Here is a 26,672-nt window from a genome sequence, read left to right as displayed (position 1 = left end):
ATGTGGAATGGGGCAGAAAGCAGGCTGCAAGTTCAGTTGTCTCAGCCTACCAGTAAGTTTTGAGTAAGTGAAGGAGTTGAGGATGGTGTTATGGACTTGGAAATAAAAATTATAATTCTTGGTCCTGGTTTAGATTAAACCAATCGAAATGGAAGTATTTTTGGTTCACCTGTGATGCAGGTTCCCCATGGTAATTCTCCAGAGCTGGTTTTGAGTCCAGTGAGTGTAAAGGATTCTGGCTTTTACATCTGCCGAGTGAATAGTGAATCTTCTTTTATGTTCAGTCGGTGGGCACGCCTTGAAGTGTGTGAGCTTCAGAATACATCTCATGGTGAGTGGTGAAAATGCGTTCTGAAAGTGCCTCCCTGCTTCCTCAAGGCACTTGGGCCCCTGTTGCTGTGCTCATGTTGTGTCACGCTTCCTTTTCTTGTTACTTCCTTTTCATTTTTTAAGGGCACTTAATGGGTTTGCCTGAAAACAAGTTGTGCATTTGTAATCAGCCTCAGCCACAAAACCTGACAGTGGGGGATGCTTTGGTCCTAGAATGTGGAGCTGTTGGAAACCCAATTCCTCATTACCAGTGGTTCAGAAATGGATTTCCTTTGGCAAACGGGAGCAAAAATGTCTACAGAGTAAGTTACTGCAATGGGCCACACTTGGGAGCTAATGTCAACTGCCTTGAGCTTACCCCAGAAAGTTCCTGTGAAGAAAATAATTTCTCCAGAACCTTGATAATTTCTGAAGAACTGCTCGCGTGAAGTGCTGCTTTTAGTTTCTTTACTCTTTCTTGCCTGTGGGGCTTGGATTCAAGTATTAAATACCTGATGCAGGTATTTTTTGAAGGCCTGTTGGGGTGATTGTGATGATGCTTGCACAGGTAACTTACGTGGATGTGGGACATCAAGGAACATATTGGTGTCATGTATTCAATGACCGAGAGGATGAAGACAGCAAGAAAGTAGAAGTCATTATAGGTAAGGAGTTTTTCTATATCATACAGGTCAGCTCCTTTGTCCATTTCTTCCACGTGACTAAACTTTATTTTTGAAGCTTTCAGTAGTAAGCCAAGCACATGCATTCTATATTTTCAGTGTATCTGTTTGTTAAAACACCAGTGCTTGTGTCCAGCAAATGGAATTTTATAGCTTTGGGTTTTTACAGCGCAGAAGTGCTATCCCTTTCTGGCCCTACCAGCATGTATGTGGCTTGTTAGCAGATTGCAAGCTGATTTATGCTTTTTGACAACTAAAAACCATTTTAACCCTTGCTGGGGACATGAACTCTGTTACATGGAGTCCTTCAGCAATGAGGAGAGGTGAGATTGTTCATTTCAGGTAGAACGAATGAACATGTTTCAGTGCATGTGTATTTGCAGTGAACTGAAGAGGAGCAGGTCTGTTTGTATAGCTTTCAGATCTATCTGGCAATAGTATGGTGCAATTTCCTAAGCTATGAAACACCCTAGTTTACTACTCCTGAGTTTCAGGAGTCATTACTTTCCAGTGTTATGGCCAGTGCAGATTTACACTGCTGTAAAGTGAGCCAGATTGCAGAACAGCTTGACAGTGCCCTGTGTCTTCCACCTTGTGTGCTAACTCATAACTAGAGCTCATCTTCCAATTTTTTCCCCCCTCCTTAAAACACAAGGAAGGAGAGCTGTGGCAGTGGAGTGCACAGAAGGTAATGTAAACCTCTAGTTGTGAATCAGTTTTAAAAATCAGTGATGGGGATGACAGGTTGTTGAGTGTGTTGCTGAAAGGCATGTGTGGGTTGAGAGCTTGGGTTTAAAACACTGATGGATGATGCAACAGTCCTTCTGCATGTACTTCTCTCTTCTTTGCCTGGACATCATGATCTAGTTCACACAGGTGAAAAAACTGGCTATTTTCTTCTTTTGTGATATTCAAATGAATATAAAGATGTCAAGATTTCTTTGGCAGGGCTCAGGAGGCAACATCCTAGCAAGAAAATCAGAAAATCTTGAGATGTTCAGGAGCCTGGGTGATCTTAGAGAGCTGGCTAGAGCTAGTTCCAATGTCAGCACCATGTCTGCAGAAGTGTTTCTAGCAACTTCCTTAGGATGATTTCTGTTCTCCTTTGCATTGTTGCAACAGGGAGAAAGAAGTGTATTGTGACCTTTAATGTTGATACCATCCCTTTACTACTATCTCACTCCGCAATATTCACAGCACAGGGGTTTGTGCACAGCAGTGCACAATACTCCAGGAGAGCACTGGTGCTTCAGAGATGTTAATTCTTTTCCCTGCTTTCCAGTGTTCTCACAATAAAGAGGCGAAACCCCTGGTAGCTTAGAATGTTTGAAAATTGTGTCTGAAGTCTTTCTGAACATACATGGCTTCCCAAAATCAGATCTTTTGCTCAGGATGTTGCTTTTTCAGCAGCCCTTCAAACATCTGTTCTCCAGTGGGATGATTCTGGTACCTTGTTCTTTTTTTCTTCAACCTACTTGCATGCCTGTGGGATTGAAGTGTCATAATTGTCCCCCCCGTTTGTTTTTACATCTACTGTACTGCAGTGCTGTGTCTAGCACAGCTTAATGTATTGCTATAGGATTTTCTCTTCTCTATGTGGAATAAACACAAAAGTTTTGATTTGCAGAAATGCAAAGCCAAAAGTATTTTAGAAAGGTAGTTTGTTTCCAGTGTTCAGCTTTGTTTAATAATGGCATGACACATTTTTACTAATAAAAGGGTTTCTTCTTCTTGTTTAAACTACTATTTTATTGGTGTTTTCCTTCACAGAAGATTCAAGTAATCTTCAGGAATCAGGTAAGTGATAAGTTTTGAAAAACTTTAATTTTGCATTTTCACTTTGTGAACTTTAACTAGTCACTGAAGGCTTGCTGGGTTGCAATATGAACTTTACAGTATTTGGATGTCTCTGTAACTTAGGATTGAATAGGAGCTGGTATCACCTTAAGAGCAGCACAGCTTTCTAGTTCCAAGAGATTTAACTTGAAGCCTATAGAGAATCATAGGAGTGCTGTTTGTAAAATCACCCAAGGCTGCACATGTACTTGCACAGATACAAAGGGAGTTAATCTTTCTTATCTGTGGTTTCTTGGGACTCTGAGTTTTAGCACATTGCTGCTTTCTCCGATAATTAAGGTGAAGAAGATGTGAGGTATCTGGATATCACTCATGTTCATATGTTGAATGGCATATTTCTTACAGTCATGTTGCAGTCAGCCAGTGTGATTTGAAGCCTGTTACATGTTTATTTGGAAATGTACATCCATAGTGTTGCTCTAGAGGGGATTATCCCCCCTACAGTTTTCCCAAAACCTCAACTTCCAAAGATAGTTTCCTGGGTTGGATATCAAATACATTTATGTTTGCCCAGCCTGTTTCAATCACTGAAGGGCTTCTCTGTCATACTGTGTCATGTTATCCAGGTGACCACTTTGGCACAGCACTGGCTCTGACACCCCTCTGTGAAATACAAAATGTGGATGCTAAATGCAAGCAGCAAGCAGGGAGCACAGTGTCTGTAGAAAAGCAAGTCACATAACTTTCTCAGAGTAGCCTGAGAAAGTTGCCTGGGAAATCATAAGGAGGAATCAAAATAATCCTTAGAGAGAGAAGACAGCCTTGCAGGTGTTGTTCATTGGTTTCTTGTTTTCTTGCAAGAGAAGGTCGAGGGGTGGTGTACCCCACTGACCAGCAATGGTGATGTGTTAGTTCACTGACCAATAAGGGTTTTACCTTTCTGGACCTTTGCATACTTTGTCTATAAAAGGAGATCTGGGGTAATAAACCTTGCTCTCCTGTTCAACTCACAAGAGAGTCCATGTCGTTAATACCTTGCCGTTCCCAATATGGTGTGAAATAAAATCATTTTCACATCCAGATTGGAATCCCTGCTAAGCATCCCCCACCTTGCATGTCTGCATTTTGTTTGGAGAGGACGAACTGTTCTGTTGTCACTGAAAGTGCCAGTGTGCCATTTGTAAGATTTAGCATCTATTCTTTCTTAATCTGTAGAACTAGCTATTCACATCCTGTCAGGTTGTTTGCTGGAAGAGGGTGAAGGAAATAATCTAAACACAAACAACAATATCAACAAAACACCCCCAAACCCCACCAAAACAAAAATGCTTTTTCTTGCATTAAATTAGCAAAGTGTTAGACAAAGCACAAAGTGCCACTAGACTATGGCTGTGGGGAAGATGCAGTTCATTTTCTGTAGTCACTGACACACTGTTCTTTTCTTCTGTTTCAAGCAGACCCACCAGAAGAATCAAGTCATAGACCTGTGGGTAAGTAGCTTTGTGCTGAAATGACTGCATGTATTTGACATCTAGGAAGCAAATTCTGCTGCTTCTGAGTATTGCTACTACTGACACTGCCAGTGCAAGACCTGCAGGGAAAATAGCGAGCTCCAGGGAGGGAGATCTGTGGCTGTTTGTGTATTCCTTTTAGAAAGCTTGCTTGCCCTTTCAGGAGTAAACTGTGCTAAGGGCACCAGTATTTTTAGTGACCCTGTGAAGCGTCTGCACCTTCTCATCTGTTTCAGTTCACTGCTTCAGATTCCTGTGGCCAGGCCTTAGCCAGTGTGTCACTCCATTCCTCTGAACACTTGGAGGCAGTGGGATTGGGATAATGTGATAAGAAAGGATTGCTACCCTGTCTGCTGAGGAACTGCTGTCATTGCAAGCTCAGCTCTCCCTGTTCCATCATGTGGATGCTTTGATGCTGAGCTGAAGCTCATAAAGAGATGGGTAGCACGTGTGATACGAAGAATTGTTGCTAGTGAGTTTTTTTCACATTGGAAAACCTTAAATGTGAAGGTGTTGAATCTATAATATATAAATATATAAATCTGACACATGTTTTTTTTTTTCTCTGTGTCTTGGCAGCCACAGACAAGGTGGCTCTGTTAATAGGAAACATGAGCTACTGGAATCATCCCCAGCTCAAGGCTCCAATGGTAGATGTCTATGAACTGACCAGTTTGCTAAGGCAGCTGGATTTCAAAGTTGTTTCTTTGCTGGATCTTACTGAGTCTGAGATGCGAAATGCAGTGGATGAATTTTTACTTCTCCTGGACAAAGGAGTTTATGGTAAGGACACGTAAAATCCCTTCTGAAGAAGGTCAGTTTTGTATGTATCAAGCAGCGAATATCTGGTATTTGTCCCTGCTAAACAAACTTCAGGGTAAATATGATGTATGTAGAATGGGAAGAATAAGTTAAAGGCACCCACCAGCATATCCTCTGGCTTTGGTTAAAATGTTATTTTTCCTTTACTTTTAGAACAGATCAAATGATTGAACTTGATTCTTCAACCACTCCTAAAACTGCAATGCAGGCTTTTATTTTGTTTCATAGTACTGATAGGACTTTGCTTGCCTAGATTTGATTTTGGGAGACAAAGGACAAGATAGAAGTGGGGGAGAGCATGATGGAATTGCTGCAGTGAGCAAAAGCCTTGCATGGCACAGGCCAAGAGTGATCTGGTTTGGAGTGTAAGAAAAGTTCTTATATTTTCCACTGACTGCCACTATTTTGTCATTTTACTAAGATTGTATAGAAAAATCCAGAAATTTTTTAGGACAGAGAGCAAAAAGTTTTCCCACGTCCCTATTTAATAAATTGCAGATTTCCTGTAGTAAAAGTCCATTTGAGAAAACATTATTTGATCCCTTTTTGGAACACAAGGTCAGCTTATTTCTTAGCATGACTTTTTTTACGGGTGTGTTACCTGATGCTCTGTCTGTGCAGAACTGCCTGCTCTGACATTTGGGCATTTATATCTGAGCCAAAACCTGCCTGACACGAAGCCTCAGTCTGGCAGGAACATGAGGCTTTTGAGAGCAGTTTGCTTTTATTATTGCCTGGGAAATACATGGGCTTATCTGTTTGGGTGGACTTTGAGATTTTTGCACCTTCTCAATTTTTCTCTGTAGTTGTGGACATGAATGTAGCACATAAAGTACTGAAAGGCTTTAATGAATTTCTCAGCAGCACCATATCAAAGCTCTTAAATGGCATATTTTTGCAAATGTACTTTTCCAGCCAGTTCATATAAAAGGTAAGCAGAACAGTTTTTTAGTGGTGTTTGGCAATAACTACTTCAGTTTAAATGATCACTTTGTACTTTCTGCATAGTGGCTATTAATGGCTTAATGCCTATAAAAGATGCTGTCAGTGCACAAGAAGGTAATGATTTATTGCCTTTTCTAGTGGGCATAGCTTCAAATAGGAGAGGCACAGTGACTACTGCTGTTTAGTCCCTGCTACATATAAACCTGATGGCACTAGGTTGTGTAATTCTGGCTTACTGCCAGGAAAGTGGCATTTCAGATGGTGGTCCTTAAGAGCAGGAGTAGTAAACAAAGTGATGATGATTGTCTCCTCTGCTGTCTTAGTCTGTGCTGTTCTAAATGTAGGTTGCAATTAACACTGTATTCCACACAGGGTAAAAGCACAGACCCATGTGCCTGAAAGGCTAAAAATAATTAGGCTGCTTTCTTTTTAAATGAGAGGGACTGAGGGAGGGAGGCGGATATCACTTAAATGCTGACGTCTCTGAGGAACTTGAGCCTACTTAAAATTGTTGTGTGTGAGTCTCCGTTGAGGCCCTCCAAACATGTTTACTCCACTTAGCCCAGGTATGTGCAGATTTATTTCTGATCTTGAGCTCAGCATATTAACTTTTGCAGGTACTTGGCACACAGCACAGTCATCTGCCAAGGACAGAAAAGGAATGTAGTCAGTCAGTCCAATTACTTACAGAATATATGCTCAGATACATAGAATGTCAACCCTGATTTAGGTCCAGATCCAAAATCTGGAAATCACATTAAGACTTTCCTTTTAACTTAGGGCCTGACACAAGGTCATGCAGTTGCACTTCATGCCATTTTTAGCTTTCTTGAAACTCTCCAGGCTCAGGTATTCCTCATATTTTCATATCTTGTGGCTGTATGTAGTGAAAAGGTGCAAACATCTGGCACTCCCACCTCCACGAGTTAATTTAACAGTAGATTGTCGTAGTTTGTTAGGGTGAGGCTTATTTTGGGCTTTCTGTGAATGTGCCAGTGTTGGAGTGACTTAAATTTCTCAGCAAATTCTAGTAAGAGTAACAACATAAGAATATCGTATCTCCAGCCAGCATGAATTGCCAGATTTCTGTTGACTTTTATTCAGCTAAGCACTATATTCTAATTGCAGATCTGACCCATAGGCTGCTTTGACTAGATAAATAAAAATTCTTTTTAAAATATTAAATTCTCATCATTAAGGAAAACCAGTCTGGGAATAGGCAATAGGAAAATTCAATTAAATCATACAAGCCTCTGGTAACTGCATTTTATGGTAGTAGAGATTATGGATTCTAAAAGCATCTAATAGTCATGTAAATTTATATGACTTTAATACTGGACATTTTTATTCATAGAAGAAAAATCTAGGTTCTAGCTTGCAGTTCCATTTCTTAGGGTTGAAAAAAACTTCCTTTAATTCCCTGATCAAGTTGGTTTTTTTCTACAAAAGTGTTGCATGTTTTATTGAAGATTCTAAATGTTAAAATGTTGTAGACTGTTTTGTAGTGACACATGAGGGACGTGATGGCAGGATAATGATTTCTGGCTAGGTAAGCATGCAAAGAGTTTGTTTGTTTAGTAGACCCAGAAGAGTCATGAGTGTGTAACTAGGAGATATAGCTGCAATCAACTGAACATGAGCTGTTGGTAGTTTAGTAATGGGGATGTGCTCTGGAGTCCTACCAAACTCTCCAGCTCTTTTTTTTTTTTTGTCTATAAACTGCAGACTTACTGCTGCTCAGAGCTTTGTAATTGCACATGTGGAGAAGATGTTTTACAGTTGGCACATTTCCTTGTTCCTATCTGTCAGTTACACATCACACATAACAGAGTCTTTGAGAGGTCACAGCTACTTAGAGCATTTCAGGAGTATTTAACTTAATGTGTTTATGGAAATGTCTAACTGATTCTATTGCATGTGTGATTTTTGTGCTTCTTTTAATTTACTGTGTTAGTGTATTGATGTTAATGTGGCTTGGAGTGGCTTCAGTGAGCTCCCTGGCCCACAGTCAGCACTGTGCATGACAGTTTTGACCCACTGAGTCTCTGATGCACTGCTCACTGTCACACCTGTTTTGAACTCAGGTTTGTTATACTATGCTGGTCATGGCTATGAAAACTATGGGAACAGTTTCATGGTTCCTGTTGATGCTCCAAATCCCTACTGCTCAGCAAACTGCCTGTGCGTGCAGAACATCCTGCGGCTGATGCAGGAGAAGCAGACGGGACTCAACGTGTTCCTGCTGGATATGTGTCGCAAAAGGTACCTCCTGCACTCCTGCATGCTGAGAGCTGTCCTCAGCTCTTTGGGATCTTCACAGAAACCTGTGCTTCCTGCTGATGAGAAGTCTTTAGGCTGGAATTCACTGTACTGCAAAGTTCATGGTTCTGAGAATTCATAGCCTGCACCTGAGTGCTTTAGCACCAGAAAGATTCTGCCTGTGGCCTTGGATAGAAATGTGAACCTGGTGGTTAGGCTTTGTCCCCATGGGTACATAACCTGCCTCCTGATTTCAATGACATTTATGTCTTTTTTGCTGTTGTTTTTTTAAATGTTATAAACAGACTCAGATAAAAGTGAAATTGGGCATCTGAAAGAAGAAACAGGACCCTTTCCCCTGGGATCATTATCCATCTTCTTCATTACAGGGAGGAAGGAGAATCCCTGTGATCAAAGGCACGTTAACTTAGCAGAAGGGCTCAATTGAAGTGCTTATTTTTGAACTCTTGAGAGCCATGGATTTTGCTTCTGTACTGAGGATGTTGTAGCTTTATTTAGAGGTTAAAACCCAACTGATTTATGGGACTTTTCTACACAAAGTACTGTGTTCTTTCCATGTTGAGAAACTACTATGATCAATTAAAACTTGCAGTTGAAATCAGTTCTTCAGTCAGCACTTCTGGCAGTTGGTCTCTGAGGTTTGTTTCGTAAGAGAAAATTGCTGGTGCTTTAGTAACTGTGGAGCCTGTAGACTTCTCTGCAAATGAAATGCCCATGACCCAATTCAGCTTTGCAATCTGCTGTCCAAATAGAAAATCCTCCAATCCTCATACTAATGCCACCATGTTTGGTGGGGAAAAGAAAAATTAAGAAAAAAAACACACCATTTTTGGAATAACCTAGAATGGGTGGATATTAGAATTGTGTTTTGGAGAGATTGCAGCCAAACTCTACTGGTTACTACAGCATGCCCTTCTCTGGGTATGGTGCCTCTGTCTTTACACTGCCCTCAGGCAGAGTGCTGATGGTGCTGACTTTTGTGTTTGAGCAGTCAGGATTCATTCCAGACTTCCAGTAGGAGTGAAACAAATTACTGGTTCTGAACTCTGCTCTTTCTCATATTTTCAATTTGTTGCCATTATTAATTCTAAAATTATTATTTTATTTTCTTGTGTTTCCATTTATTACAGAAATGAATATGATGACACAATTCTTATCTTGGATGCTCTGAAGGTTACAGCCAACATTGTTTTTGGATACGCAACGTAAGGAAGTTCTTCTGTGCCACAGAAATGACTGAGATTGTAAAGCAGTTCTTCTTCAGAACTGTGCTGTGGGCCCATAACCTTGGTCACTTTTCAAGTGCAAAAGCTGCTGAATAGAAGTAGTCAGGAGCTTTACTAAAGTCATCTATAATATGTTTAAGCTCCTCATATGAGCAGTTCAATGAACAGGTCTAGTCTGTGATGTCATTTTAAGAGGAACTTCCATCAGCTGCTTGCAAGGGAATATGAAGAGCAGACTGGCCTGGGACACAATCTGGTTTTCAAATTGTAGGGTTTCTTTCCCCATTCCCAATAGAAATTTATTCTTAATCATGCAGGTTTTTCAGGTTTTTTTCCTTGTCCAATGCTGATGGTCTCACAGGTGCCAAGGAGCAGAAGCTTTTGAAATCCAGCAGTTGGGGTTGGCCAATGGAATCTTCATGAAGTTCCTGAAGGACCGTTTGTTAGAAGACAAGAAGGTCACGGTTCTGCTTGATGAGATTGCAGAAGGTGAACTCCAGCTTACTGCACTAACAGTCTCCTCAGTCTGCATTACTGAAAACAACTTTGCTTCCATGTCCTTCCTCTCATGGTGAATGTGTTACACTACTTAAATCTCTTTCTTGTTGTGTTTTGTTCAAATAGGTGCTACTGGGCAGCATATTAACAACATTCCTGATGCTGAGCTTCTTTAATAGCATTCAATTTTATACTCTCCTCTTCAGTGAATATTATTTTTTCCAAGTATTTTTCTGTATGGAGCTTTGAATTGTCCATCCACAAACTCCTCTGTCCTGTGGTGCCAGCTGCTTGTGGTAGTCCAGTCGTTTGCGTGTTCATTTTGGCAATTAACATAATCCTACTTGCCTCAGAGTGCTGTAGCAATGATAATGATTTGTTCTCTAAGTGCAGTACAAAGGGCAATGCACTGTGTTAATTTGCCTGCTTCAGTGATTGTATTTTTGAGTTGATGGGAGATGTACTAAAGTGAAAAGTGTGGAGGGAAAGCCTACTGCCTCTGTGTGAACACCTGCTCCAAGCACAGAACAGTGTCAGACCGGTGTGTGTAGGTGAATCAGCCCAGCTGTGCCCTGGGTTCAGCAGCCTGGGGCAGCTGTAGGTTGCAGAGCTTTGTGTTCTCTTCAAGAGGACAGGGAAAGGCTGACATTGACAGTCAGGCAGCGTGACAAGCACTGCTGTGAGTATTCCCAGGTGTTGGTGTCGGGGAGTACACAGGTGCTGTGCAGACAGGGCCAGAGGAATGTTCCCATTGAGTGTTCCATGGAAACAGCCCCTGTGGAAAAGTCTGCAGCCTGCTGGCACCGTGGTTCTTGCTGCACCTTTGCCACAAGAGTGCAGTGCTGGCTTATGGTCAGCTGGGTGGCCACCAGGTCCTCGAGGTCCTTCCCTGCAGAGCTGTGTCCCAGTGAGTCAGGCCCTTTGTGGACCTGTGCAAGGGATTATTCCTGCCTGGGAGCAGAACTTGGTGTTTCCTGTTACTGGAATTCATGATTTCCAATTCCACAGCCTGTCCAGGACCCTCTAAAGAGCAGTACGGTCTTGGGGGTATCAGCCACTCCTTTCAGTTTTTAATCATCTGCAAACTTGCCAAGTTTTGTACTCTGTTAAATAATCAATATTGGGTCTTGAGTAATTCCTCCAATGGAATTACTCACATTCTTGAAATTAGTCACTCTAATTAGGACCTTACCCAGTCAGAGCTGTGATGCTGCTTGGACTGGCTGAGGAACAGGGGACAATGTTGGCCAGGCCATGTACAACCCATCAGGGCTCTGCAGAGCTGCTCTGGCCTTCAGGTAAGGAAGTGCTGAGCAAGGAGTACTTGTAAACAACTGCAGCTCTTGTTGATGGATGAGCTGGCTCTGGCATAACCACAGCAACCACACATTGCAGGAAAGTGCATAAATCAGTTAGAATTGTGGCAGCATTGATTTTTAAAGAACCTCCCTGCATCTTGTTTTTAGATATGGGCAAGTGTCCCCTTACCAAAGGCAAGCAAGCCCTGGAGATCCGCAGCAGCTTGTCAGAGAAAAGGGCATTAACTGATCCTGTTCAACAAAGCACATCTTCTGCAGAGTCCCTGGCACGGAACCTGCAGTGGGCCAAAGCTCATGGTACAGTACAGTCTGCTTTTAGATGATCCTACTGCCATGATGGGAGAACAGAGAGCATGTACTATTGAAATGGAAGAAATTCAAGGTTATAGCTACATTTTCATTACTGTGTTCTTTGAACAAGTTTTTCTTGTTGAACTTCTTTGAAGAAGTTTTTGTTCTGGGGTTTACCCCTACATGAGATAGTAATGAATAAGGTGAGATGTAGAATTCAGGTATATTCAGTGTATTTAAGAGCACTCAGACACTGGAGGGGACACTTTTGTGTTGTCTCCTTCTGGGACAGGCTCACAGTACTGCATGTCTAGCTGTGACATCTGTAAGATGTCGTTGATCTCATTCTAAAGTCATCACCCAAAACAGCCAGGTCAGCTGTGTGGTAAATGTGCATGATGAAAAGAAGTTTTCAATACAGACAACTAAGAAAAATAAAATAAGACTGAGATGAATTCCAGGCTTCCTAGCCTTTTAAGAAGGGCAGTGGAGTTTAAGGCCTTTTTACCTTTTTCAGCTAAACTTGTTAGAGTACATCTTCAAATTTCTTTGACAGTTGGGGCAGAGGGTCAGGGATGGCATTTCTAAGACCACTTGTCATATAGGAACACTCTTTCAGAGATGGAGTTGTTTATTTGTGATACCAAACACTTAATTCTTGTTTGTTATATGATTGGAAAAAAAATGCAGGAAATTCTAAGTTTCTATTTAGACTGTAACAATGTGTTATTTATTGGCAGAGCTTCCAGAAAGTATGTCCCTTGAATTCCAGTGTGGTGTTCAGATTCAGCTGGGGTTTGCAGCTGAGTTCTCCAATGTCATGATAATCTATACAAGGATAGTTAAGAAGCCCCCTGAAATCACAGCTTGCAGAGCCCACATCACAGACTTCCCACTCGTAAGTGCTTCCTGCTGCTGCCTCGTGATCTTGCTCCACTGAAGTTGAAAATTTTCTGCTCCACCCATATCAAGCTGCATCTTGTATAATAAAATGGGTCTAAAGTGCTGCAACTGTTCAGATTGAAAGAAATACTGTTTTATGATCTACAAATTCTATATAATCAATTAAGTTCTTTGTTTTCTTGCAACAGGACTTGGATGTAGATCCTAAAGAGGCCAATAAAGGAACTCCTGAGGAAGCTGGAAGCTATTTAGTATCAAAGGACCTTCCCAAACACTGTCTCTACACTAGGCTGAGTTCACTGCAAAAACTAAGGGTTAGTATATACTACTCATTACAAGTTTGCCCAGAAAATGGACACCATTCATGTTGCTTTGCAGTTCTTCTTGAGGCAGCTGTGTGTTGTTAGTGTAGTAAATTCTTTGGAGGGAAAGAATGGATAACAACACAGTTCAGTAACTTCAATTTCAGCTGAAAAGTAAAAGGCAGGGAATTGATGCATATGCAGTCCTGATACCAGCATGCAAGGCCCCTTTTGTTTTCCATGCCCATGCTGAACTTGGCCAAGATGGTTATTTTTGGGCAGATCACCTATTGCATACTCTGAGGGTGCTCCTATGCTTTTTAGGAAGAACATGACCTGAAGCAGAGCTGCCTCATACAAAGTCATTAGTAGGAGATGAAAGTGTTGTGTATTATCATCCTGTGCTCCTGGGCACACTGTTTTTGAAAGGTTCTCAGTATTCAGCAGACTGGGGCACTGCTAAGTGTCTCTGTATCTTAGTGTCATGAACAGCTCTGCCAGACACAGCCTGGCATCTCTTCTACCTCTCTTTCGGCAGCTGAGGTAACACAAGTGCCTCTGGAAACACAGACTGTTCAGTGAACAAGTAGGGACCAAAAGAGGTGCTCAGGAAACAAGGCCTGCCCATTGTGTGTCTCTTGCTCCTAAAAAGGTCACTCTGCTTCTCCAGAAGACCAGAGTCTCTCTAAGGGTTTCTTGTAGTGTTTATTTGGAGAGGAAATATAACTTGTTCTCTCCCCCTTTTTCCACTTTTACAGGAACATTTAATCTTCACTGTTTGCTTGCACTATGAGTATTCAGGAATAGAAGATACAATGGATGAAAGAAAGAAAATTAATGTTGGAAAGCCCCTTATTGCAAAATTAGGTCTTCACCATGGGTTCAAAACCAAGAACTGTCCCCAGACCTGTTGCAAACCTGGTTATCCTTTTCATAAGCCAGTAGTATCGAGTCCAGAGGCAGCTGAATACTGCATCCCTAGTCATTGCCAACCCAATTCCTGTCCAGGGGTTTACCATCCAAACTGTGCTTGCTCTACCAGCATCACACAACCAGAGGCATGTTCCTGCAATGGAACTTCCAGGATACTGGATTCAAGACATGAAATACAGCATTATTCACCCACTATGGAAAAGAGTAATGTACCAGTAGAGACCACTGATGATACTGTTGAACTGGAATTCTTCCTCTCTGACAGCCTTAGCTTCTCTGAACAGCAGTAGCTGGGATGTGTTTGGAGTAGACCAGAGTGGCACCCTTGAACAGAGGAGCCTCCACACTGCCTCTCCATCTTCTGGGGTTTGGAGACTTCCAGACAAGGCCCTGGAGAGTCTAGAGTAGGTGCTGGAAATGAGGATGGGAGGAAATTTTTTTACATCCCAAGAGACAAAACTGGACCAGTAGATTTAGGAATGAAAAAATGTAGATTTTTTTTTTTCCCCACCTACTACTTGCTTGTGATACAGGGAAAAATCTGAACTGCTCAGAGTTTCCTATTCTGTTCTTTGGCCATTGTGTGTTAGGATCGGTCACTGATGTTCCAGTGCCTTGGATGTAGCCAAAAAGAAGCTCTGACTGCATTCTCCTCTCTGATTGTCAGATGTCCAGTGTCTGGCAGCATCTGAGATGTATAAGATCTGTGTAAGGAACCCAAAACCTGAAGAGCCAACAAACTGACATCACTTTTGTTTTTAAGAGAATTTCAGATTATCAGAGGGAGCAAAGTCACAGAATCATGCTGTGCTGGACTGTTTTTATTATGATATTTTTTTAATTTTTTTTTTTTACATAACACTCATTTTTGCTGATCTGCTATCTGTTTTTTCATGTTCTGGAAGAACACTAACTGGAAAGATGAGGGCAAGTGCCTGCTCATAGCAAGCAAGGTATTGCATAGTCAGTCTTGCAGACATGCTGAGGGCTAAAACAAGGATCATAAGAGAAGTTCTCTTTTATTAGGTCTTTCAATGTCTTGATGCTTTGAAAATGCAAAAAATATTGGGGTGTGAGGGAGTTTTCAACCAGGATAGTAGCCTCTCCTGCACTGGTAATATTGAGAAGAATTGCTTTCATTAAGATCCCCATCATAAAAACAAAATAAGTGAATGTTACTGAGGCAGACAAGCCAGTTTCAGACTCCAGTGGAGAGTGCTGTGATGTGGTGGCCTGGCTGGATGGGCACCAAGGGAGGTTCTGGTGAGGCCATAAAATTTCTGAGATGGAAATGTTAATGCATCTTTAACTAGATCTGGTGATCCTCAAGTTGCTCTGTGCTGAAAGGTGGATAGGGGTACATGGATATAGCTATTTCCAGGATGACAGCCATGCTTAAAGTAATCTGTACATGAGCTTGAATTTCTGTTTTCTGCAGGGTTTTAAATGGTGCCATACCTATTAATGAATGAGATGTACCTTCATTAACAATTCTGTGCAGTTGACTTCTAAATCAGATTATGGCTTGAGACATGGTCTAGGATTGTAATACTTAGCTAATACTTTGTCAGTTTCCTAATTTGTATAAAAGCTTATTCTTTTTCCTTACTGTGTAATAAATCTTTATCCACAGAATTATGTATCTGTGCATATGTAGTTGCTATATTCTTCTATTCCTTCCAGCCTTAAAAAGCCCAAAACTTTATTGAAACAAAACATGTAATGAAAGAATTTCTTTAACAGAAAAGAAGGGGAAATCTGAATCATGAGCTTCAGCTCAAGATTCACAGATCTGAGCCTGGGCTGATGCCCTTGCTCCTCAAATCTCAACTCTTGCCTCTTGAGAGGTGCAAAGGCATTTGATCTTTAATAGGTACCCTTGGACATATTTGTATATGCATATATGTACTCCTGTGTGTGTGAATTGTTTTAAATCCCCTATGGGAAGTACAGTGTGGAAATTGCCATCTTAGATCTAGAATTAAATTCCTGCTGTGCTTACAGGAATTGAATCATTTCACAAATGTTACATCAGTCAGCAGTTAGGTGCTGCTAAATCCTTCCAGGCATAAACCCCTGCCCAAGGCTGAACCCTGTGACTCAGCAGCAGGGTCTCCCTTAGCTTTTGGCATCCATGATGCCAAATCATTCTGCATTGGTTCTAGACAGATTTTCCTCTGTGTCCATCATCCATGCAGCAGTTACCAGAATGAACCCTGCCATTCAACCTCAGTGCCCTTTTGCACATTTACATTAAACCTGCTTTTGCTAATACCTTGAACAGAGGTTCTCTAAGTCACCTAAACCACTCAGATTTGTCCAAATCATTTGACAAAAGCCTGCCTGTGGCAGTAGAGTGTGTGGAGGAAAACTTTATCTTTCTGAGCCCTCCTTAAAAAGAGAATGGTGATGGAAAGGCATTTTCTCACTGCAGCACTGTCTTTGGGAATTGTTCTAACTGTTTTAATCATTAGTGTTCAGAATGAGATACTCTGGTTCTTCAGTGCAAGCTGCAAGCAGCACCCATTTCCTTTGGCCCACGTCTAGGAAAGCACTTAAAAAGTTCAGCACACATAAATTAACGTTTCAATTTCAGTGAAATTCGTAGGATTAAAAAACATGCCTAAACCTAGGCAGTTGTTACAGCTCTCTTTGGTTTGTGGCTCCCTTTCTAAATAGAAGCCTCAGGATTTGGTTTTTTCCTACAGTGATTGTTTGGAAATAATTATCTTTTGCTGAAGTATCTGGTAGGCTAAATTACTTTTCCCTCTGCTTTAGCATTGCTTTATGATTTTGTGTCATTTAAGTGTTTGTTGCCTGGCTTGGATATTGAATAGGCTTAGAAGAAAGGTTTAAGATAATCCAAATAATCACAGGCTTCTCTGGCAAGAGAAGGGTTCTTGTGCTTCAGAAAGGCCAAGACACTCCCTTCCACTGTCCCTTTTCACACTGCAGTAAAGGTGGGAATGCATTTACTTTCTGTACTTCCACAGAGCTCTGCAGGCTGACTGCTCTTGTTATCCTGAGAGTCCTGAAACTGCCTCTGGCTTCAGAAGACCATCTGCACCATGGAACTCTTCAGTAGATTTCAGGGCTGGTGTTGCTGTCTCTGTAGTTACTGCCTTGCTTCATGCATCAACTACTTCTCCTCATTCTGTCAGCTAATTAGGAACTTTGGCAGCTCCCACATGCAGTAAGCTCTTGGGCTATGTTCACCTTGACATAAATTCCTCACTGCTGTAATGTGAGTATGTTTCAGTATTACTTCTTCCTTGCATGGAATTTTAATTCAGGCACAGTAAGATCTGCTCACGTTTTAGAGTGTAGCATTCTGAGCTACAAGTTTTTGCTGGGAACTGCAGATAGGTTTAAAGTATCAGGTGGAGGAGGACAGGTTGGGAATTTCAGGGAGTTTGGTTTGTTGGGGTTTCTTTAAAGATTGATCATTTAGTAATTGCAATAGTCAAGGAAAGGAGCGAGGACACCTCCATGTTGTGGCAATTAGGCAGTTACTAATTTCTAAGGTATTGCTGCAGCAATTTAGTCATACCAGGCTTATTTTAAGAGCTAATGAGAAGGAATGTTGTCTCCCATCGCTACTGTTGGCACAGTGCAGTGAGCAGGAGCCCCGGATCCCTGTGGGGGTGTGTTACCACAGCGACCAGCCTCCACATCTGCAGGGATGTGGGAGGAAGCCACCAGGCCTTCCCCATCTGCCCTGCAGATAGAATCTGCTGGCACCCTGCTTTCAGCTTTCAAAGTCACTTGCAATTAGGATGAAAAGTCTTCAACCTGTTATGCAAATTACTTCACTCCCCAGAAGATCAAGTAGCTTTCAGATGCTTCCTGGACTCTCTGATGACTTAACGTGGTGGTTATGATTTATTTCATCTCTAAACACAAGGCAGCTCTGCTTTCCAGCATCTTGTAAGAAGAGGGATATTGACTATACATGGTAGGACAGCACAAGTCACAGACTCACTGAATGTGCTGAGTTGGAAGGGACCCACAAGGATCACGTAGAACAACTCCTGGCCCTGCCTGGCCATCCCCAAGGGTCGCACCCTGTGCCTGAGAGTGTTGTCCAAACGCTCCTGGAGCTCTGGCAGCCTTGGGACTGACTGTTACCATTCCCTGGGGAGCCTGGGTAGTGTTCTACCACCCTCTGGGGGAAGAACCTTTTTCTGATATCTAACATAAGCCTAACCTAAACCTCCCCTGCCACGACTTCAGGCCATTCCCTTGGGTCCTGTCAGTGGTCACCACAGAGAAGAGATCAATGCCTACAGAGGTCAGCACCTCTTCTGTGGGTTATCATCAGGCAGCCTGTCAGGAACTGCTCAGATTATTCCCCTCTGAAAGGGCTGTTTGTCAGAGCTGTAGGTGTTTAAAGTGGTGCTAGGAGTCTTCCCTGTTCACATCCTGTCAGTGCCTGCCAGCTCTTTTCCTGTCTTTCCTCTTCTGCTGAATGCCAGTAGCATACAGGAGACCTGCCCCGCCAGGATCGGGATTGGTCCAGAAATTTTTCAGGACTGCTTTGAGATATTCATAACATACCAAATCCAGTATTTTTTTGGTCTGTAAGAAGCATAACAGTCTTTACAGAAGCTCCAGAATCTCTATAAAATACTGGTTTGCTGATTATCAAAGCTTTGCAGACTTTTTTTCATGCCTGCCTTAGGGATATGCAGAAAACTGCTGCAGATTCTGGTTCAGTGTTGCAGCTGCAAGAAAACAACGATTTTGAAACACCCATTGGATTACCAGCTCGTATTTTAGTGGAAACAATGGGTTCATTTGAATCAGAAAGTAGCTGTGCTTCATGACAAGCCATTTACCCATGCTGGCATGTAGAGGACTGCAGCTGCTTGCACTTCACTGCATCCCAGCACACAAGTCAGAGGTGGGACTCATTACCACTGCAGAACCTCCCTGCTAGTTTTTCTCTTGCTGTCTGCACTGGGATAATCCAGGTTTTAACATGAGTATGACGTGCTTTCCTGTGGTGGGACACACAGGAGCAAGCCACTTGCCAGCTGGAGTGAGTTTTACTTGGAATGAGGTGCTTTACCCCCTACTCTGGTGTTGCCTTGCCATCAGCATCTTTTTTCCTTTTCTGGTCTGCCAAGAAGAGCCATGTGCCCTTAGTACCTTGCATGTGCTGGGACACCTTAACACCTTCCATCATCCTGTTCTATAAAACAGTCCATGGGAAGTCCTCATCTCTGCTGCTGGCAATCCAATAATCCCTTCTTTTCTTTTTAAGATCTGATAAATAAAAACCTTTTTTTGTTGTTGTTTTGTGGAGACTGTAAGTTTCCACAGCTGGAAAAGCTCTGCCTCATGTCATGCAACAATTCTTAATAGAATATGATAGCAAAGATGGATTAAACCCAGGTTTGTTACCTTAAGGTTCCCAAGAGAAATAACTGCCCTTTCTCCTCTAATTTTGTTTACAGTTCTTTTCCTTTTAGACTAATCAGTTTCAGTATTTTCTTATTGCTGTAGTCTTGATGCTAGTCAATAGTTACAATACACTTAATATATAGTTAATAATAGGGCTGTCTTGAGAATGGTATTAATAATGTTTTTCCTTATAGAAGTGATCCTGAGTCATTGGTGACAGCAGCTTCTCAAGGTGGCAGATGGTGTCTCTGTAAGAAAACATGTTTTCTTACCTTGTCCATCAGTTCATTTCCAGACTGAGCAGAGAACTCAGTAGTAGCATCTGTTGATGGAATAGTTCCTGTTAAACTCCATCTGCCTGCCAGCTCTAGGATGTTCAAACTGTGGTGTATATATAAGGTACAAAAGGTATAATTAGAATTCTGATGTATCACAAACTAGAGTGGGTTTAGTTATGTAAGACGGACATTTTTGGACAGCTCTAAGAAGTAATAAAAAAACCTCGTGAGCAGAGGGATGATGCTCAGCAGTTGCTTTTTCAGCCTGCATTATTATTTGCACCCATGCAGTACAAGCTGGAGATTTTTGACTGATCTGAAGCCAAGCCAGTTCTTGCACAGTGGCTGCATGGGAGCCTAACTTCTGAAGCAGAGGTTTTGGAGGTGAAGGGACAAAGAGAAAAGATCCTTGGGGCTGGAAGGTAGGATGAGCCACTCCACCCCCAGCCAATGTGAGCCTATAATTTGGCCAAGAAGGTGCAGACAGCCCCCAGCACTGTCACTAGTGACAGCAGCAGCTGCCTTGCCACTGGCTCATGGTGGCCACCACACTGCATGGGAAGCCCACGAGCAGAGCAGCTGGGGGAATGTGTACCCCAGAGGGAGCAGTACTCTGTCATTGGGGGTCCCTTCCAGACACACACCTCTGCTGTAGCTCTTCTTTCACATGAAACAAGTCAAGAGCTTGCCCACTTGCACTTTTGTACTTCAGTGGGGAAAGCCATCTGAGACTGCTAATCTGATGGAACTAAGCATGGGCTGCTGCTGAGCAGTGAAACCCTCGAGGCTGGATGCTGCTGTGGTGCCTCTCCCATCATCTGTACCCAGGAGATTTTCCTGGTCTCATCTCTCCCCTTGTGAGGGAGAGGGTTGTCCCTAGTGCTGCCACATCCAGGGAGCAGTGGGCATGCCACAGGGTGGTGTGGTATGCCAGCACAAGTGTTTGCCTAACTCAGGTGCACTCTAAAATATTTTTGGTGTAGGTTGTTGGGTGTTTTTAACACTTCTGTGGAGTAGCAGAGCATTCACCAAGTGGGGAGTGCAGCAGCTTCCCTCCCTCTTGCCATGCTAACACAGGCAAAGTCATCTTTGGAGCATGGGTAATGCCAAAGCCCAGTAAGGATTAAGTGAACTGGCAAGGACAGGACATGTACCTTGGCCTGCAGTAGACCTTGGGGGTCAGGTTGTCGGGAGAGGGAAGCTGCCAACAAGCTGTTGTTTGAGCTGCAGCCAGTAGCCAGCTGTTATTAAATCCTGTCTGGTGGAAGAATCACTGCAGAGGCAGCAGTATTTGCAATCTGAAAGAAATTAAAATGGTGATGACAACCCCTTTCTATCCTAGGGAGAGACCAAAAAGCAGGACATGCCAGCCACCGGGCCCCTCTGGGGGCATCTCTTGCTGATCACTATGTGTACAGAAATTTGTTCAGTAGACTTTTATGGCAGCAGACAGGAAAAGTTTGCAACACTGGAAGTAGTGTTGTTACACAAACTAAATGGAATTTGTATAATCCTGACTCATCTTTGGTAGGTGGGGATGATTCAGATGTCCTTTTTCCAGCAGGAGATGCCAAGGACCAGCATGGAAAGTCTGAGTGCTTGAAAGACTCCCTGGGCATGCTGGCCACAAACCAGCAAGGCGCCTTGATTTTAACTTTGCTTCCATTGTAGGGAGATCATCACAGGCAGCTTGGAATCAGCAACCACAGCCAGGCTGTGCTGCTGCTGCCACCCTCGTCTGTGAGGACAGAATTTCCTGAAGTAGGAAAAGTGACAGAAAAATCACTCTTGGGTTCCTCCTTCTTTTATTATGTGCTTATTCCATTTTCCGGAGGTTGTGGAAAGGCAGAAGTGCAAGCACAGCCACTGCTGGTTCTGAGTGCCTGTTCCTGCACGGGGGCAGTGCCCCTGGTATCACATAGCATCACCTCCAGCACCCAGACACCAGCCCCGGGGGACCAGCAGGAATCCTGCCGAGCTGTGTGCTTGTGCTGTGATTTAGAATGGATTTCTCAAGCTCATTGACACCCAGAGCTACGCAGTGTCTCCCACTTCCTAAGGCCCTCCCAAAGCAAGGGTGCACCTGTGCCTGCTCTGTTCTCCACCCTCTTGGGTTCTAGAATACAGTGTCTTCTCTCGCTTCTTAGTCTCCTCTTCCAAGAAATAAGTGCCTGGAGCACCCAGATGGTGTCTGCCCCTGCTCACGCCCGTAAGTCATGGCAGCAGTTGTCACACCTTGCAGGACCACATATACATAAACTGCTGGCAGTTTCTGTCCTCTGCTTCACTGCTTGAAGTGATGTATTGGATAGTTTGGTGGGATACATACTCAGCTATACCAAGATTTTCTAAGAAAATTATATTAGATAACATCTAGAACAAGTAAGTTTTGCAGCAACACTTGCTCTCTTTGTGTGGTTTGCAGGATCACTGCATGGGTATTAGTCATCTCCCACCCCGTGTTCAGGTTCAGCACTCTCCTTTTGCTGCGTAAATGCACAGAACACACAGCACAGGAGCTGTTGATGGCACCATCTGCAAAAGCCTAATGGCTCATTCATTAAGCAGTGGGAACCGGCACCGCCACAGTCTAATCAGATATTGTATGATGAATAATTCAAAAATAATCCTTGTATACTTGAATAAATATCAGGAGGAGGAAGGAAAAAGCCCCATACATATGGCACGTTAAAGGGAACAAAACAGGCATTCTTCAATGTGCCAGGCTGCTGAGCTCTGTGTACTGATGTTAATCATGCAGGTGGCTAATTCCTGACGAGGAACTGACTGAGGGGTTTTGGCCCAGCACTCCGAAGGTGTTCAGAAGTGGAAAAGAGCACAGTGTCACGGAAAATCCAAAAATCCATAAGCCTCACATTCTGCAATATGCCTGTGGTTGTTTTGTGTAAGCAGCTGGGGGGCTGAGTTTGGGAGGTCTGGCCTGAGGCTGTGCTCCTTGTGCTGCTGGGGAGATGGCAGTGATCAGGTGTGTGCTGTCCCTCAGCAGCTCTGCCTGCACACCCTGAGCTGCTGGTCTGACCAGAGTACTGGTGTGCTGCACTCGCAGTGCTGTGACCAGTGCTCAGGGAGCCTCAGGGTGTTACATGCTCTAAAAATGGAGTGTACAGACATAAAGTATTAGGGTACGGATTTTTTCACCAGAGCCTGTAGTGACAGGGCAAGGATGACAGTTTTAAATTGACAAAGGGCAGGATTAAATTGGAAATAAGGGAAGAATTCTTTCCCGTGGGGCACTGGCAGATCACCCAGAGAGAGGAGCTGTGGCTGCCCCACCTCTGGGAGGAGTCAAGTTCTCCAAAAACGGTGCTCCTGTGCAGAAGAAGTGCCTTTCCAGCTTTTGACAAACATACCATTTTTTTCTATTTCATTTTTCTTATTTCACATGAAGAAATGCTCGGGCTTGAAGGCATGCTTTTGCCAACCAATGTAACCCTGTGACAGTGCCTTCAGCTGTCTGCCTTGAGCACCAGTGTCACTGCTTGGCAGCTTGAGGATGAGCCAGCAAGTGCTGCAGGCATATGGCCTGGGTACCAGGCCTGCTGTGTGTGCAACACTGAGTCTCATATGTGCGCAGATTTTAAGCAAAGCCCTTTTTTCCCCACTGGGAATACACTTCATACCTCATAGTTTATATGCAGGTGAGTGCCTGAGATGTGTGTGCTCTGCTCTTGCCTGCTCAGAGAAGCTGTGATCTCTCAGCTTGGCAAAGCACGGTGTTACCTTATACTGCCCGTGTTTACATGTGGAAAAACTGAGATATTGACTGTAACTCCACACAGACAGAACTGTTTTAAGCCCATGATCCTCACTGGCCAACTCTGATTTCTTTGGATAATGCTTAGTTTGCTCTGGTTTGTTAACAGACAGAAAAAAAGGTGTAATTAAGCCCTGACAAATCCTCTTGGCTTTGTATTATATCTGAACCAGCATCTCTTTTACAGATGACTAAAAATGGGAGTCTCTTGTTGTTCAAGACATTGCAGTATTTGGGCTTTGACAGTATTCAACATCCTGAGAGTCATTAGAGTTTCTCACTCTTCAGGCTACTTGGGCATTGCAAATGTTCACTCTTGTAGCTGAAGATTCTCTCCTTGCAGATGGATAACACAAGTTGCCAACTTCTGTGAACACATTCTTTAAATCTGGGGGAAACTGTCTGTTGTGGAGATGTTCCACAGCTCTGGCCAGTGCTTGTAGATTTCTCCCTACCAAAGTCCTTCATCTTATCTCTTATGATACCACCTTCTTTTAATAAATCTTATCATTTTAAAAAGCAACCCTGGGGGTTTTAGTCCAAAATGTAACGGAAGACATATTTTAATAACCAGGAAAGGAAATTTTTTTTTCCCGAGAAAATACCTGGAGATTAGTGATAGGAGCATCTAAAAAGGGGAAGTTTAATTGTAAGCTGGTTTTAAAATATTGAATGTTTAAATATACATGGTTAAAAGAAAGTACCACTGCATTCTAAACAGTGATAAAAAAAAAAAAATACAAGTATTCTAAAACAAGAAATACAAGCTTCTGTTCTGCTCTTGTTGATCACGTTACAAGAAATTTTATGGTGAAAAAAGCAATGGAATTAACAGACACTATTAAGCTTTTGCCAGAAGTTGTAAAGCTATTACTCTGAAAATAAGTTTAGGATTGGAAATATGGAATCTGTATTTTACCCTTCTTGCTTAAGTTAAGCATGTTTTGCTAGCTAGAAAGGAAATGTTTTGTTATTGTCCCCCCCAAAAGCAGGAAGAACAAAAAAGGCAGTATTTATTCTGACATTTAAAAAATCAAATGTAAACTGACTTCAGTTTTTATTGTGTCAGTCCACCTGCAAAATCCTCTTCAGGCCCAGCACATCTTTAATGTGCAGAAGCTCTGTTTGATGCAGTTAAAATTGATCCCTGTATAGAAGGCATTAAATGAATACACCACTGTTTAGCGTTCTGAATTTCAAGAACCTTAAAATCCTTAGAAGTTAAATAATTTAGAAGTTATTATTATTGCACTCAAGTTCAGCATTCACTGTATAACATCATAACATCAAAGTGTTCTGAGTTGGCAGCACTCCTTGCTGACTGCTCAGAAGGAACAGCAGGCTGCACTGGAGGCATTTCTTCAGGAAAAGAAAAGGAGGGGCTCCAGATTTACCTGGTTCCCAGAGAAAAAAGTACAAGTTATGTGACTCTACAGGTGTCAGCACAGGTGACCAGGAGATCCCATCTCAGAACTGGAGTCCAGCTGGAAGCATCCACTGGTGATGGTTTCTTTGGTCGGGATGGAGATTGTCCATGTGAGAACAGCAGGGTTGGGAACTTTGAACCTTACTGCTGCAAAGCCAAGGGATAAAACAAGACAAACAAGGAGAATTTCTTCCACCACAGGCTCAAATTATGTGGCACAGTGTCTGGGGGAGTGAACAGGACCTCTGGTAAAAAACTTCAGAGCCAAGACAAAGTCAACATGCCAAAAACTCCTCCCAATGCACAAGTGACTGCAGGGACACTCATGGCGCTGCATCTGTTACTTTGTGTGCTTGAACTAAACACTGCAGAAATGCTATCAGCCTGGCACAGCTTGTAAAATATACTTAAAATTCTCTTAATTTTATATTTTTTAAGAGAAATACTTAGGGTGACATTTTCTCCCATGGAGATGTCAAGGACACCTAGCTGGAAGGAGAACAAGTAGATTTGTGTGAAAGGCAGCACACACAACAACCTTTGTGCCTTGTATGAACTGTGAAATCAATTAACATTTCAGATATTAATACCAGAGTAGTAGTAGCAGCTGCCATCTTCCTTATGCTACTATGCAAGCTGACCACAGAAATTCAATACAAGAGAGTGAAATTTTCACTTCTTTAATCAAGTCGGTTTACTGGTGAATTGGGAAGAAATAGGATGTTGTAATTATCATGGCCTGATTCTACAAGTCACTTGCAGGATAAGCCCAAGGCTTGTGCAAGATGAATTGCATGGCCCTTCTTGAACATTAAACCTAGTGCACAAATCCACTTTCATTTAAATTCTAAAATCGATTTATTATATTCAAATTCTAGAAACTTGTCAGACTCACTGCCACTGCTGACAATCAGTAGAACCTGTGTTCTGCCGCCGTTTTCGTTAACTGGAATAAGTTAGAATTTTTACCGGGAGGCTGGATTGGAGCAGCCAGGATATGGCCCCATGGGGAACTTCCTGCCCCACCGATACCTGCGGGCACTGCTCTTGGGGCAGAAGGAGCTGTGCTTGTGCAGAACACCTTTGGGACTCTGCTGCCTTCCTAAAGGCTCGTAAGAGACGTTAATACACCAGGATTATTGTATCTAGAATATTTATTGTACTGGATGCTCATAGCATAAATTTGAAACTGATGTTATGTATTTAAGCCATTAGTACGATTCAATAAAGCGATTCGCGTGCGAAACCGTACATTCTGAAAATGGTGCTGCACGGTGCTAACAGAGAGAGGGCGGGATCTCGTCCTGCCGTTCCTAGCAATGGCGATGCCGCCGGGATGCTGCGCAGCCAACAAAGGCGGCTGGTCAGAGGCAGCGCACGGGCCGCAGGCGCTGTGCAGGCGGGCCCGACAGTGCCCGGTTAACGGGCTGTGGAAGGAAAGGCAGCATCGCTCCGGGACCCAGTTCCCGGACGCGCCCCGGCACCTAGGGGGGGTGACCTCGGCCGGGCCCAGGCACAGGGGCCGCAGCGCCGGCGGAGGGGCTGAACCGCCAGAGCTGGCAGCGTGTGGCTCCTCCCGTCCTTTGTTGGCCTGGAACCGGAGCAGCGGCCGCGGGCTCTGCCCCTGGCTGCCCTTCGAGGCCTGAGGCGCTCCGGCACGGGGAGAGCCCGGCGGGCCCCGGGCAGCGTCTCCCACAGCACCCGGGCGACGCCGGCTTCTGCGCTGGGGAGATCGGCCCCGGCGGCCGGCGTGGTTCTGCCCCCCGCCACTGCTGGGGAACACCCCCCCCTCCACCGAGCTGTCCGGGCTGCGGGAGGCCGCGACCCGGCCCCGGGGCGCTCCGCGGCCCCGCAGCCTCCCCGCCCCCGGCACTCTCCAGGGAGCCGTTCCACACGGAATCACACGGGAGCGTCTCCCCATCTGTGCCGCCGAGCACCCCCACCCCCACCGCCCAGCCCCGCAGCCTC

At 43.5% G+C, this 26,672-nt stretch overlaps 1 protein-coding gene across 8 annotated transcripts in view; it reads left to right on the top strand.

The window, feature by feature from the left end:
• Positions 1 to 25,890, top strand: part of MALT1 (MALT1 paracaspase) — a 29,773-nt gene extending 3,883 nt beyond the window's left edge. The window contains exons 4-17 of one of the 8 annotated variants that reach the window (XM_033511482.1): positions 181 to 331; positions 454 to 632; positions 878 to 974; positions 1,648 to 1,680; positions 2,763 to 2,789; positions 4,244 to 4,279; positions 4,880 to 5,083; positions 8,152 to 8,329; positions 9,478 to 9,552; positions 9,935 to 10,062; positions 11,538 to 11,687; positions 12,422 to 12,579; positions 12,773 to 12,898; positions 25,583 to 25,890. In XM_033511482.1, the coding sequence (XP_033367373.1) occupies positions 181 to 331; positions 454 to 632; positions 878 to 974; positions 1,648 to 1,680; positions 2,763 to 2,789; positions 4,244 to 4,279; positions 4,880 to 5,083; positions 8,152 to 8,329; positions 9,478 to 9,552; positions 9,935 to 10,062; positions 11,538 to 11,687; positions 12,422 to 12,579; positions 12,773 to 12,898; positions 25,583 to 25,621 (1,581 nt within the window). In that variant the 3' untranslated portion in view covers positions 25,622 to 25,890. Of the gene's footprint in view, positions 1 to 180; positions 332 to 453; positions 633 to 877; positions 975 to 1,647; positions 1,681 to 2,762; positions 2,790 to 4,243; positions 4,280 to 4,879; positions 5,084 to 8,151; positions 8,330 to 9,477; positions 9,553 to 9,934; positions 10,063 to 11,537; positions 11,688 to 12,421; positions 12,580 to 12,772; positions 12,899 to 13,644; positions 15,458 to 16,812; positions 17,879 to 25,582 lie in introns of those variants that run through there. The other 7 variants (XM_015615785.1, XM_015615779.1, XM_015615778.1 and 4 more) reach the window with 7 other exon arrangements.
• Positions 25,891 to 26,672: the final 782 nt, after the last annotated feature.

The sequence above is a fragment of the Parus major genome, unplaced genomic scaffold (assembly GCF_001522545.3).
Source record: "Parus major isolate Abel unplaced genomic scaffold, Parus_major1.1 Scaffold258, whole genome shotgun sequence".
NCBI lineage: Eukaryota > Metazoa > Chordata > Aves > Passeriformes > Paridae > Parus > Parus major.
This window is presented reverse-complemented; position numbering and strand designations above follow the sequence as displayed.